The sequence below is a fragment of the Carcharodon carcharias genome, assembly GCF_017639515.1.
Source record: "Carcharodon carcharias isolate sCarCar2 chromosome 38 unlocalized genomic scaffold, sCarCar2.pri SUPER_38_unloc_2, whole genome shotgun sequence".
Lineage (NCBI taxonomy): Eukaryota > Metazoa > Chordata > Chondrichthyes > Lamniformes > Lamnidae > Carcharodon > Carcharodon carcharias.
Window position 1 is genome coordinate 1,576,989 of NW_024470786.1, and position 13,323 is coordinate 1,590,311.

At 61.0% G+C, this 13,323-nt stretch overlaps 1 protein-coding gene across 2 annotated transcripts in view; it reads right to left on the reverse strand.

Moving 5' to 3' along the window:
• LOC121274797 (E3 ubiquitin-protein ligase BRE1B-like) overlaps positions 1–13,323 on the reverse strand; it is a 53,628-nt gene that overhangs the window by 18,679 nt on the left and 21,626 nt on the right. Inside the window, exons 4-8 of one of the 2 annotated variants that reach the window (XM_041182156.1) lie at positions 10,467–10,679; positions 8,333–8,454; positions 4,018–4,164; positions 3,256–3,330; positions 1,652–1,771 (exon numbers count right to left, since the gene is read on the reverse strand). In XM_041182156.1, coding sequence (XP_041038090.1) covers positions 1,652–1,771; positions 3,256–3,330; positions 4,018–4,164; positions 8,333–8,454; positions 10,467–10,679 — 677 coding nt within the window. Of the gene's footprint in view, positions 1–1,651; positions 1,772–3,255; positions 3,331–4,017; positions 4,165–8,332; positions 8,455–10,466; positions 10,683–13,323 lie in introns of both variants that reach the window. The other variant, XM_041182155.1, reaches the window with a different exon arrangement.

The following is a 13,323-nucleotide window of genomic DNA, read 5'->3' on the forward strand; positions in this document are numbered from 1 at the left end:
CGCGACCCCAAACACACACACACCCGCCCGCACCCCCCCCACACACACACCAGCACCCCCCCACACACACCCTCCCGCCCGCGACCCCCCCCACACACACCCTCCTGCGCCCCCCCCACACACACACCCGCCCGCGCCCCCCCACACACACACGCTCCCGCCCGCGACCCCCCCCACACACACCCTCCCGCCCGCGACCCCCCCTCACACACACACCCGCCCGCACCCCCCCACACACACACACCCGCCCGCGACCCCAAACACACACACACCCGCCTGCACCCCCCCCACACACACACCAGCACCCCCCCACACACACCCTCCCGCCACCCCCCCACACGCACCCTCCCGCCCGCGACCCCCCCACACGCACCCTCCCGCCCGCGCCCCCCCCACACGCACACACCCGCCCGCACCCCCCCCACACACCCCCCCGCACCCCCCCACACACACACACACCCGCCCGCACCCCCCCCACACACACACCAGCACCCCCCCACACACACACCAGCACCCCCCCCCACACACACACACACCCGCCCGCGCCCCCCCGCACACACACACCCGCCCGCGCCCCCCCACACACACACACCCGCCCGCGCCCCCCCACACACACACACCCGCCCGCGCCCCCCCCCCACACACACACCCGCCCGCCCCCCCCACACGCCCTCCCACCTGTGCCCTCCCGCCCCCACACACCTCCTCACGCCCCGCCCCGCCCACATACTCTCCCCGACACTCCCCGCCCACATACCCTCCCCGCCCACATACCCTCCCCGCCCACACACCCTCCCCGCCCACATACACTCCCCGCCCACATACACTCCCCGCCCACATACACTCCCCGCCCACATACACTCCCCGCCCACATACACTCCCCGCCCACATACACTCCCCGCCCACATACTCTCCCCGCCCACATACTCTCCCCGCCCACATACTCTCCCCGCCCACATACTCTCCCCGACACTCCCCGCCCACATACTCTCCCCGACACTCCCCGCCCACATACTCTCCCCGACACTCCCCGCCCACATACTCTCCCCGACACTCCCCGCCCACATACTCTCCCCGACACTCCCCGCCCACATACTCTCCCCGACACTCCCCGCCCACATACTCTCCCCGACACTCCCCGCCCACATACTCTCCCCGACACTCCCCGCCCACATACTCTCCCCGACACTCCCCGCCCATATACTCTCCCCGACACTCCCCGCCCACATACTCTCCCCGACACTCCCCGCCCACATACTCTCCCCGACACTCCCCGCCCACATACTCTCCCCGACACTCCCCGCCCACATACTCTCCCCGACACTCCCCGCCCACATACTCTCCCCGACACTCCCCGCCCACATACTCTCCCCGACACTCCCCGCCCACATACTCTCCCCGACACTCCCCGCCCACATACTCTCCCCGACACTCTCGCAAATCTACACACTAAGGCCGAGCCGGACAGCACCACACAGGATTGAATCATTGCCCTTTTTACCCGCTGTGTGTACTGTACCCGCAGAAACCTAAAGGAGAACCTTGCAGTGCACAATGCGGTGCAGGAAACCCAGTCTGCCGCGAGCTGGTAAGCGCTCCCTCCCTCCCTCCTCCCCTCGCTCCCAGTAGGCACGGGCTGCTGAGTCCTCACCTTGAGCTTCTCGTTCTCACGCACAGCCTCCTGCAGCTCCTGCTCCAGCTTCTCCAGCTCGGCCATGCGGCTGTTCGCTAACTCCTTGTTCTCCTCCAATTCGGCATTCAGCATCTCGAACTAACGGCGGAGGGCCAGGGAAGGAGGGAAGAGAGAGGATCAGTGAGTGGGGGGGTTGGGGGTGTAGGGGTGGGGGGAGATGGTTTAATGTGCGCAGAGGGCCTTCCGCTCACGCAGCGATGGGAGTCATCGGCAGCTAAACACACCTCGTGCCACAACACCAGTCAGGAGTGTGATGGAACACTTCCCACTTGCCTGGATGAGTGCAGCTCCCACAACACTCAAGAAGCTCGACACCATCCAGGACAAAGCAGCCCCACTTGATCGGCCCCCCATCCACAAACATTCACTCCCTCCACCACCGACGCACAGTAGCAGCACCAGTGTGTGTACCATCTACAAGATGCACTGCAGCAACTCACCAAGGCTGCTTCGACAGCGCCGCCCAAACCCACCTCCTCTACCATCTAGAAGGACAAGGGCAGCAGACACATGGGGAACACCCACCACCTGGAAGTTCCCCTCCGAGTCCCTCACCCATCCCGACTTGGAAATATATCGGCCGTTCCTTCACTGTCGCTGGGTCCAAATCCTGGGAACTCCCTCCCTGACAGCGCTGTGGGTGTACCTACACCCATATGGACTGCAACAGTTCAAGGCAGTAGCTCACAACCACCTTCTCAAGGGGCAATTAGGGATGGGGACTATAAGTGCTGACCTAGCCAAGATGCCCACAAGCCTTGAATGAACGGAGAAAGAAAAGAGAGACCCCCTGTCTCCCCCATCTCCGACCCCTTAGTGAATAGAGACACAATCCCCACCTCCCTAATCTCTAAGAACAGAAATCAGGGCATTCCATGGCAGCCACCATCACCATCACCCCCCACCACCGACATCGAGACCCCTCTCTTTCGTAATGAAGAACGTGCTGGCTCGATGCCAGCCCGTACATCCTAGCACCTGGCTGACGGGATCAAACAACAGGTTCCTCCGCTTGTTTGCAACAGGCAAGAGTCCAGACCATACCCGACCAGCCTGCGCTGGCAAAAAAAACCCCCAAACCAAAGTCCCTTAACAGCCACGCCCACGACCAATTTTCAGATAACTAGGAGCGTAGCTTACTTATACGTGCTCGAAGCCACATACACTCCTACAGAGGCATCCCGTTCTCTGCAAGCAAAACAGAATACATCCAGGCCTTGCGCCTTTCTGAATTGCCCTGGAGACTGGGAAGCCCATTGCCCTCTCTCTCTCTCCATTGGCCAGCCAACCTAGCTTGCCAACCAATCAGCACCCTTGCCTCCTGTGGCGTAAAAGTGTGACTAGCATCTGAAATTTGGCATTCTTGTCTTTGTCCTGAGGGGAGTGGCGGGGGGGTCGAAAAGCTTCGGCAATGTGACTCTCTTTCTCGGGAGAACTCGAACACCAGCACCCAACAGCGAGCAGCTGGGGTTTCCAACCACTTCACCCTTATCCAAGCAGGTTGGGGAAGGGGGGTGGTGGGAGGGGGTGGAAAGGGTTACATGCCGGGTTCGGGAATTTACCTTGTGTATATGCAGCGTAATCTGTCCGCCCTGAAAGCCCGCTGGACCGCCAGACACGTGGTAGCCAGAGTTCAACTGCAAGAGAAGAAGGGAGAGGGGTGAGGGGACAGTCGCTGGCTTTGTCAACAGCATTACAAACACAGAAAGGTTGTTGTTAAAAGCTCTATAAAACCCTGGTTAGCCTCCAGCTGAAGTACCATGCTCAGTCCCGGGCTCCGCTCTTTCGGAAGGACGCCCAGGCCCTCGGACAGCGCGCGGAGGTTTACCAGAGCGGCCCCCAGCGATGAGGGGACGTGGGGAGAGACTGGGAGGAGCTGGGATCGTTCTGCCTTGGAACGCAGAGTGAAGGGGGGGGGGGGGGCGTTGAATCGAGGCGTTCCCAATCGGGAAGGGGTTGGGATCGAGGAGGAACTGTTTCCAGTGGCAGGAGAAGTCGGGAAATCAGAGGGACAGAGATTGAAAGCGATTGGGAAAAGAACTAGAGAGTCGGTGGGGAGGAGAGAGATGTCTTTTTAGACACAGCGAGTTGTCGTGATCTGGAAGGCGCTGCCTGAAAGGGCGGTGGAAGTAGGTTCAATAGGAACGCTCAGAATGGGGGAAGGGGAAGCAACGTGGTGGGGGTGGGGGGGGAGAGAACAACATCAGGGGAGCAGAGGGATCGATCGGATTGCTCTCCCGAGAGGCTGGCACGGGCTCGATGGGCTGGCGGGCCTCTGTCTGTAAGGTCCACCACGTGCGCCGTGCAAGCAGGGCGCGAGTTACCTGCTCTAGGGCCTCGGCCAAGTGCTTGTTCAGTTTCTGTTCGCGTTTGCGCAGCTTCTCGATGTCCCACTGCAGATCCTCGATGGTTGTCTCCATCTCGGACACCTTGGTCTCTGCCGATTGCACCTTATCCTGCAGCTCGTTGTACTGGGGCGGGGGGGAGGTTTGGGGTGGGGGGAAGAGAAACAGGTAGAGAAGAGGTGAGACAACAGACATCAGGGAGCACGAAGAGGCCATTCGACCTCCCCCCCCCCCCCCCCCCCCCCCCCCCCCCCCCCCCCCCCCCCCCCCCCCCCCCCCCCCCCCCCCCCCCCCACCCCAACCCCACTCCCCCATGGCCTGCCCCACCACTCAGTCAGATCACTGGTTGATGGGTGGCCTAAATCCTTATATCCCCCCCCACCCCCATATCAGACGGTACTCAACCAGCCCAGCCCCGATTGCAAAACCCACAACAAAACGTTGTGATGCCATTAGAGATGGGATTCTGCGATCGGACAGCACTCGGTGAACAACCCTGAACGCACCAAGAGCTACGCTAATAACCAATTTTAAGATAAACAGTTGAGCTCGTAATGTGGCTCATTTATACATGCTCAAAGTGACATACATTCACACGCAGGGACCCATTCCCTGCAAACAAAGGGAAAGCGCTCCGGCCTTGCGCCTTTCTCGAATTACCCGGGAGCTTGGGTGCCTCCAGCTCCCCGTTGCTTTCTTCGTAGCAACACCTCGGCCAATCAGAGCTGACTTGCCAACCAATCGGCAGCCTTTTCTCCCGCAGTATAGATTGTGGTGATTGTTTGAAATTTGGCATTCTTGAGTTGGTCCTGATGAGCCCCAGGCGAAAAAGCTTTGGTGACATGCCCCTGTTCAACCCATATCCCTTCACTCAAGAACAAAAGTCAGCAGGAATAGTTCACACACACAGGCCAACAAAGGAATTAGGAGCAGGAGTAGGCTATTCAGCCCCTCGAGCCCACTCTGCCGTTGAATAAGGTCATGGCTGATCTGCTTGTGGCCTCAACTCCCGATGACCCGAGACTCCCCTGTTAGTCAAGAATCTATCTCCTTCTGCCTTAAAAATGTTCAATGACCCAGCCTCCACCACTCTGAGGAAGAGAGTTCCAAAGAAAGAAAAAATCCCTCATCTCTGTCTTAAACGGGAGACCCTTCCGAGTGTGGTCTAACCGAGGGAAACGGAGACCGGAAGTGTGCACGGCGCTCCAAGTGTGGTCTAACTGAGGTATACAGAGACGGGGATTGTGCACAGTGCTCCGAGTGTTGTCTAACCGAGGGATACAGAGACCGGAACTGTGCACGATGCTCCGAGTGTGGTCTAACCAAGGGATACAGAGACCGGAACTGTGCACAGTGCTCTGAGTGTGGTCTAACCGAGGTTTTCGGAGACCGGGACTGTGCGCAGTGCTCCGAGTGTGGTCTAACCGAGGGATACGGAGACCGGAACTGTGCACAGCGCTCCGAGTGTGGTCTAACCGAGGGATATGGAGATCGGAACTGTGCAGTGCTCTGACTGTGGCCTAACCGAGGGATACGGAGACCGGGACTGTGCACGGTGCTCAGAGAGTGGTCTAACCGAGGGATATGGAGACCGGAACTGTGCACGGTGCTCCCAGTGTGGTCTAACCGAGGGATACAGAGACCGAGACTGTGCGCGGTGCTCCGAGTGTGGTCTAACCAAGGGATACGGAGAGCGGGACTGTGCGTGGTGCTCCGAGTGTGGTCTAACCGAGGGATACGGAGACTGGGACTGTGCACGGCACTCCGAGCGTGGTCTAACCGAGGGATACGGAGACCGGGACTGTGCACGGTGCTCCGAGCGTGGGCTAACTGAGGGATACGGAGACCGGGACTGTGCACGGTGCTCCGAGCGTGGTCTAACTGAGGGATATGGAGACGGGGACTGTGCACGGTTCTCCGAGCGTGTTCTAACCGAGGGATACGGAGACCGGAACTCTGCACGATGCTCCGAGTGTGGTCTAACTGAAGGATCTGGAGACCGGGACTGTGCACGGCGCTCCGAGTGTGGTCTAACTAAGGGAAAAGGAGAGCGGAACTGTGCACGGTGCTTCGAGTGTGGTCTAACCGAGGGATACAGAGACCGGGACTGTGCACAGCGCTCCGAGTGTGGTCTAACCGAAGGATATGGAGACAGGGACTGTGCACGGTGCTCCGAGCGTGGTCTGACTGTGGGGTACAGAAGCCAGAACTGTGCACCATGCGTGGCCTAACCAAGATTCTACACAAGTTGAACTTGACCTTTCTGCCCTTCAGTTCTCCCCCTCTAGGTATGAGCCCAGTATGACAACAGTGCCACGTCTGAGATTCCTTTCCCAACAGACCCACTGTTAGTGGAGCACGGCGTGGCCTTGTGGTTCATCTTCAAAATTCCAGTGCCTCAGACATGTGGATTTTATTTGTGCCGCAACAATCGGGGGAAGACTGGGGATGGGGGTGCTGGCAGTTCCTGCACATCCTCAGTTGCAGACTCAGCTGCTTCATCAAAACAAACAAGCTGGCTTGACACAGACTAACACCAAAGGAAAAGTTTGTCCATGTTGGGTCTGTGCAATCCAGAAAAAAAAAAAATCGCAGGTTCTTATGGCCACTTTTTGCTTCATTTATTCGTTCACAGGATGTGGGCATCAATGGCCGGGCCCAGCATTTTATTGCCCACCCCTAATTGCCCCTCATGAAGGTGATGGTGAGCTGCCTTCTTGAACTGCTGCAGTCCATGTGGCACGGACACACACAGTACTGTTAGGGAGGGAGTTTCAGGATTTGGACCCAGCGACAGTGAAGGAACAGCCGATGTATTTCCAAGTCGGGATGGGTGAGGGGCTCAGAGGGGAACTTCCAGGTAGTGGGTGTTCCCCATGTGTCTGCTGCCCTTGTCCTTCTAGATGGTAGAGGAGGTGAGTTTGGGCGGTGCTGTCAAAGGAGCCTTGGTGAGTTGCTGCAGTGCGTCTTGTAGATGGTACACACGCTGCTGCTACCGTGCGTCGGTGGTGGAGGGAGTGAATGTTTGTGGATGGGGTGCCGATCAAGCGGGGGCTGCTTTGTCCTGGATGGTGTCGAGCTTCTTGAGTGTTGTGGGAGCCGCACACATCCAGGCAAGTGGGGAGTATTCCATCCCACTCCTGACTGGTGCCTTGTAGAAGGTGGATAGGCTTTGGGGAGTCAGGAGGTGAGTGACTCTCCGCAGGATTCCCAGCCTCTGACCTGCTCTTGCAGCCACAGTATTTATCTGGCTGGTCCGGTTCAGTTTACCCATCATTGATGGGCTTCTCTCTCTCTGCAAGACGTGCTTCTGATAATTCAGCGACAGTCGAGCACAAACAGGTGGAAGATTTCAGCAAACGGGATTCCGATCTTCCGATGGACTCGGACGGCGGGGAATCAGTTGCAAGACGATTTGGCACAATTCAGGAGGGTATTACAGATGAAACAATGGGAGGAAAAAAAAATGATCCCACATCAGAATTCAAAACAACGCTCTGGTTTCAAGAGCCTCACCGTCCTCCATTTGGGGTACTCGGGCTGTAAGGAGGTGGGGGCGGGGAGAGGTTCACTCCTCACGTGGACACAGTCAGTTCCTCGATGATGCTTGATTCAAACCCCCTCCCCCCACCACCTCCAATCACAGCACCAACACTCGCAGGCGGATTCACCGGTGGGGGGGGGGGGGGGGGGGGGGGGGGGGGGGCGGTTGTGGGGGGGTAGGGAGAACCACCCCCCTCAACGATTCATGTAGTGATAGGGACCAGCCACAAGCGACCCGATCAGTCGCATAGCGTGGGGGTGGGGGTCATCGAGCACGTCAGTGTTAACGTTCCTGCCTCACTTCTGGTGCGCAGCAGGAGTCGGGGGTTCAGGTCACGGGGGAGCGGGTGACAGGGCGGCAGAGTCGGTGGACCGGTAATCCAGAGACCCAGGGGAACGTTCTGGGGGGAACCCCCTGACCATCTCCTCACCACTCCCCCCCCAACCCCCAGGACCGAATCCCACGAAGGCAGGTGGCGGGATTCGAATCCAACAAAAATCCGGAATTAACCATGTCGATCGTTGTTCTCGAAGAAAGAAAAATCCATCTGCTTCACTCCTGGCCTTCGGGGGGGGGGAAGAAATCTGCCCTCCTTACCCGGTCTGGCCTACGTGAGGCTCCAGGGCACCACAGCCATGTGGTCGCCCTCTGAATGAAGGCAATTAGGGGCGGCCGACGACGCCCACTTCCGGCGAATGAATGACAGAAAGAGGAAAGGGGGAGGGAGGTGCGACATGGGGGCAGCGTTACCTCCATTGACATCTTGTGGTGTTTGCCCTGCAGCTGAGTGGTCAGGTCCTGGAGCCGTCTGTTCTCGCCCATCACGTCCTTGTTCAGACACTTCGTGCAGTCCTCGAGCCCGTTAAACTCGACTGTGAGACAGGCAGGCAGGAGGAGAGGGGGAGACAGGCAGGCAGGAGGAGAGGGGGAGACAGGCAGGCAGGAGGAGAGGGGGAGACAGGCAGGCAGGAGGAGAGGGGGAGACAGGCAGGCAGGAGGAGAGGGGGAGACAGGCAGGCAGGAGGAGAGGGGGAGACAGGCAGGCAGGAGGAGAGGGGGAGACAGGCAGGCAGGAGGAGAGGGGGAGACAGGCAGGCAGGAGGAGAGGGGGAGACAGGCAGGCAGGAGGGAGGAGAGGGGGAGACAGGCAGGCAGGAGGGAGGAGAGGGGGAGACAGGCAGGAAGGAGGGAGGAGAGGGGGAGACAGGCAGGCAGGAGGGAGGAGAGGGGGAGACAGGCAGGCAGGAGGGAGGAGAGGGGGAGACAGGCAGGCAGGAGGGAGGAGAGGGGGAGACAGACAGGAGGAGAGGGGGAGACAGACAGGAGGAGAGGGGGAGACAGACAGGAGGAGAGGGGGAGACAGACAGGAGGAGAGGGGGAGACAGACAGGAGGAGAGGGGGAGACAGACAGGAGGAGAGGGGGAGACAGACAGGCAGGAGGAGAGAGGGAGACAGACAGGCAGGAGGAGAGAGGGAGACAGGCAGGCAGGAGGAGAGAGGGAGACAGACAGAAACAGAGCGAGAGAATGAACAAGAATCCAAATTAAATGCAGTTCCTTCAACACAATAGTTTTTATTCTGTTCTTGGAAAGTGCATCGCTGGCTGGGCCAGCGTTTATTGCCCAACACTAATTGCCCCTTGAGAAGGTGGTGGGTGAGCCGCCTTCTTGAGCCGCTGCAGTCCCCGTGTGGTGTAGGTACACCCACAGCGCTGTTAGGGAGGGAGTTCCCAGGATTCAGACCCAGCAACAGTGAAGGAACAGCCGATATATTCCCAAGTCGGGATGGTGGGTGGCTCAGAGGGGAACTTCCAGGTGGTGGTGTTCCCCATGTGTCTGCTGCCCTTGTCCTTCTAGATGGTAGCGGTCGTGGGTTTGGGCGGCGCTGTCGAAGGAGCCTTGGTGAGTTGCTGCAGTGCATCTTGTAGATGGTACACACACTGCTGCTACTGTGCGTCGGTGGTGGAGGGAGTGAATGTTTGTGGATGGGGTGCCAATCAAGCGGGGGCTGCTTTGTCCTGGATGGTGTCGACCTTCTTGAGTGTTGTGGGAGCTGCAACTCATCCAGGCAAGTGGGGAGTATTCCATCATAGTCCTGACTGGTGCCTTGTAGAAGGTGGACAGGCTTTGGGGAATCAGGAGGTGAGTTACTCTCCGCAGGATTCCCAGCCTCTGACCTGCTCTTGTAGGCACAGTGTTTATATGGCTGGACCAGTTCAGTTTATGGTCAATGGTAACCCCCAGGATGTTGATAGTGGGGGATTCAGTGATGGTAATGCCATTGAACATCAAGGGGCGATGTTTGGATTCTCTCTTGTTGGAGATGGTCATTGCCAACACTTGTGTGGGTGTGAATGTTACTCACCACTTGTCAGCCCAAGCCTGGATATTGTCTAGGTGTTGCTGCATCTGGACACAGACTGCCCTCATCTGGTCACCAAGATGTTTGGGGATTGATACAGGGCTATGGGAAGAGTGCGGGGCAGTGGGATTAGTTTGGGGATTTATACAGGACTATGGGGAGAGGGCGGGGCAGTGGGATTAGTTTGGGGATTGATACAGGGCTATGGGGAGAGAGCGGGGCAGTGGTATTAGTTCGGGGATTGATACAGGGCTATGGGGAGAGAGCTGGGCAGCGGGATTAGTTTGGGGTTTGGTAGACTTTGCTATTTGATCCGGCAGATTCTCGTGCCCTGGAAGGCGCTGCCTGAATGGGCAGCGGAAGCAGATTCAATCGGAACACTCAAAATGGGGCACTGGATAAATACTCGAAGGGGAAAAATTCACAGGGGCAATGGAGGAGGCCGCGGGAGGGGAGCGGGATCAAGCGGACAACTCTCCGAGAGAGCTGGCACAGGGTCGATGGGCCGAGTGGTCTGCCTTACCTTCGCTGTTGAGTTTTTGGCAGAGGTCCTCGATGCGGCGGTGGAGCTTGTCAAAGACTTCGACGATCCGGGCCACAGCGTTCTTGGAGAAGGCCATGCGGTCCTGCAGCTGCAGTTCAATCTCCTCACTGCTGCTGCTGGCCAGCGTGGCCAAGAAAGAGAGGGCCGGCTCGTTCAGCTCCTCACCGGTGAAGGAAGGCAGAGGTGTGGGGTCTGCTGGAGGGGGGGGGGGGGGGCGGGAGAGCGAGGCAGAGTCAGTCACCGCGGAGCAGAGAATAAAGTCACGTTCCCAACGGCACAGCCCAGCCATACCTCCGCCAGCGCGGCTCACCCTCGCTCCCTCAGCGCTGACCCTCCGCCAGCGCGGCTCACCCTCGCTCCCTCAGCGCTGACCCTCCGCCAGCGCGGCTCACCCTCGCTCCCTCAGCGCTGACCCTCCGCCAGCGCGGCTCACCCTCGCTCCCTCAGCGCCGACCCTCCATCAGCGCCAACCCTCCGACAGTGTGGCTCTCCCTCAGCACTGACCCTCCGACAGCGCGGCTCTCCCTCAGCACTGACCCTCCAACAGTGCGGCTCGCCCGCGCTCCCTCGGCCTCGACTCTCCGACAGCGCAGTTCACCCTCGCTCCCTCGGCCTCGACTCTCCGACAGCGCGGCTCACACTCCCTCCCTCGGCCTCGACTCTCCGACAGCGCGGGTCACCCTCCCTCCCTCGGCCTCGACTCTCCGACAGCTCAGCTCACCCTCGACTCTCCGAAAGCGCGGCTCACCCTCCCTCCCTCCGACTAGACTCTCTGACAGCGCGGCTCACCCTCGCTCCCTCGGCCTCCACTCTCCGCCAGCGCAGCTCACCCTTGCTCCCTCAGCGCCGACCCTCCGACAGCGCGGCGCTCCCTCAGCGCCGACCCTCTGACAGCGCGGCGCTCCCTCAGCGCCGACCCTCCGACAGCGCGGCGCTCCCTCAGCGCTGACCCTTCGACAGTGCGGCTCTCCCTCAGCACTGACCCTCCGACAGTGCGGCGCTCCCTCAGCGCTGACCCTCCCACAGTGCGGCGCTCCCTCGCTCTTGACTCTCCGACAGCGCGGCTCACCCTCGCTCCCTCGGCCTCGACTCTCCGACAGCGCAGCTCACACTCGCTCCCTCGGCCTCGACTCTCCGACAGCTCAGCTCACCCTCGCTCCCTCGGCCTCGACTCGCCGACAGCGCAGCTCACACTCGCTCCCTCGGCTTCCACTCTCCGCCAGCGCAGCTCACCTCGCTCCCTCAGCGCTGACCCTCTGACAGTGCAGCGCTCCCTCAGCGCTGACCCTCCCACAGTGCGGCGCTCCCTCAGCGCCAACCCTCCGTCAGCGCCGACCCTCCGACAGTGCGGCGCTCCCTCAGTAATGACCCTCCGACAGCGCGGCGCTCCCTCAGCGCCGACCCTCCGACAGTGCGGCTCACCCTCGCTCCCTCGGCCTCGACTCTCCGACAGCGCGGTTCACCCTCGCTCCCTCAGCCTCGACTCTCCGACAGCGCGGTTCACCCTCGCTCCCTCGGCCTCGACTCTCCGACAGCGCGGTTCACCCTCGCTCCCTCGGCCTCGACTCTCCGACAGCGCGGCTCACCCTCGCTCCCCCGGCCTCGACTCTCCGACAGCGCGGGTCACCCTCCCTCCCTCGGCCTCGACTCTCCGACAGCTCAGCTCACCCTCGACTATCCGAAAGCGCGGCTCACCCTCCCTCCCTCCAACTAGACGCTCTGACAGCGCGGCTCGCCCTCGCTCCCTCGGCCTCCACTCTCCGCCAGTACAGCTCACCCTTGCTCCCTCAGCGCCGACCCTCCGACAACGCGGCGCTCCCTCAGCGCTGACCCTCCGACAGTGCGGCGCTCCCTCAGCGCTGACCCTTCGACAGTGCGGCGCTCCCTCAGCACTGACCCTTCGACAGTGCGGCGCTCCCTCAGCACTGACCCTCCGACAGTGCGGCGCTCCCTCAGCGCTGACCCTCCGACAGTGCGGCGCTCCCTCAGCGCTGACCCTCCCACAGTGCGGCGCTCCCTCGCTCCCTCGGCCTCGACTCTCCGACAACGCAGCTCACACTCGCTCCCTCAGCGCTGACCCTCCGACAGTGCGGCTCACCCTCGCTCCCTCAGCACTGACCCTCCAACAGCGCAGCTCACCCTCGCTCCCTCAGCACTGACCCTCCGACAGTGAGGCGCTCTCTCAGTACTGACCCTCGGACAGTGTGGCCCTCCCTCAGTACTGACCCTCCCACAGTGCGGCTCACCCTCGCTCCCTCGGCCTCCACTCTCCGCCAGCGCAGCTCACCCTTGCTCCCTCAGCGCCGAGCCTCCGACAGCGCGGCGCTCCCTCAGCGCCGACCCTCCGACAGTGCGGCGCTCCCTCAGCGCCGACCCTCCGACAGCGCGGCGCTCCCTCAGCGCTGACCCTCCGACAGTGCGGCGCTCCCTCAGCACTGACCCTCCGACAGTGCGGCGCTCCCTCAGCGCTGACCCTTCGACAGTGTGGCGCTCCCTCAGCGCTGACCCTCCCACAGTGCGGCGCTCCCTCGCTCTCGACTCTCCGACAGTGCGGCTCACCCTCGCTCCCTCGGCCTCGACTCTCCGACAGCGCAGCTCACCCTCGCTCCCTCGGCTTCCACTCTCCGCCAGCGCAGCTCACCTCGCTCCCTCAGCGCCGACCCTCCGACAGTGCGGCGCTCCCTCAGCGCCAATCCTCCGTCAGCGCCGACCCTCCAACAATGCGGCGCTCCCTCAGTACTGACCCTCCGACAGCGCGGCGCTCCCATAGTACTGACCCTCCGACAGCGCGGCTCACCCTCGCTCCCTCAGCGCCGACCTTCCGAAAGTGCGGTTC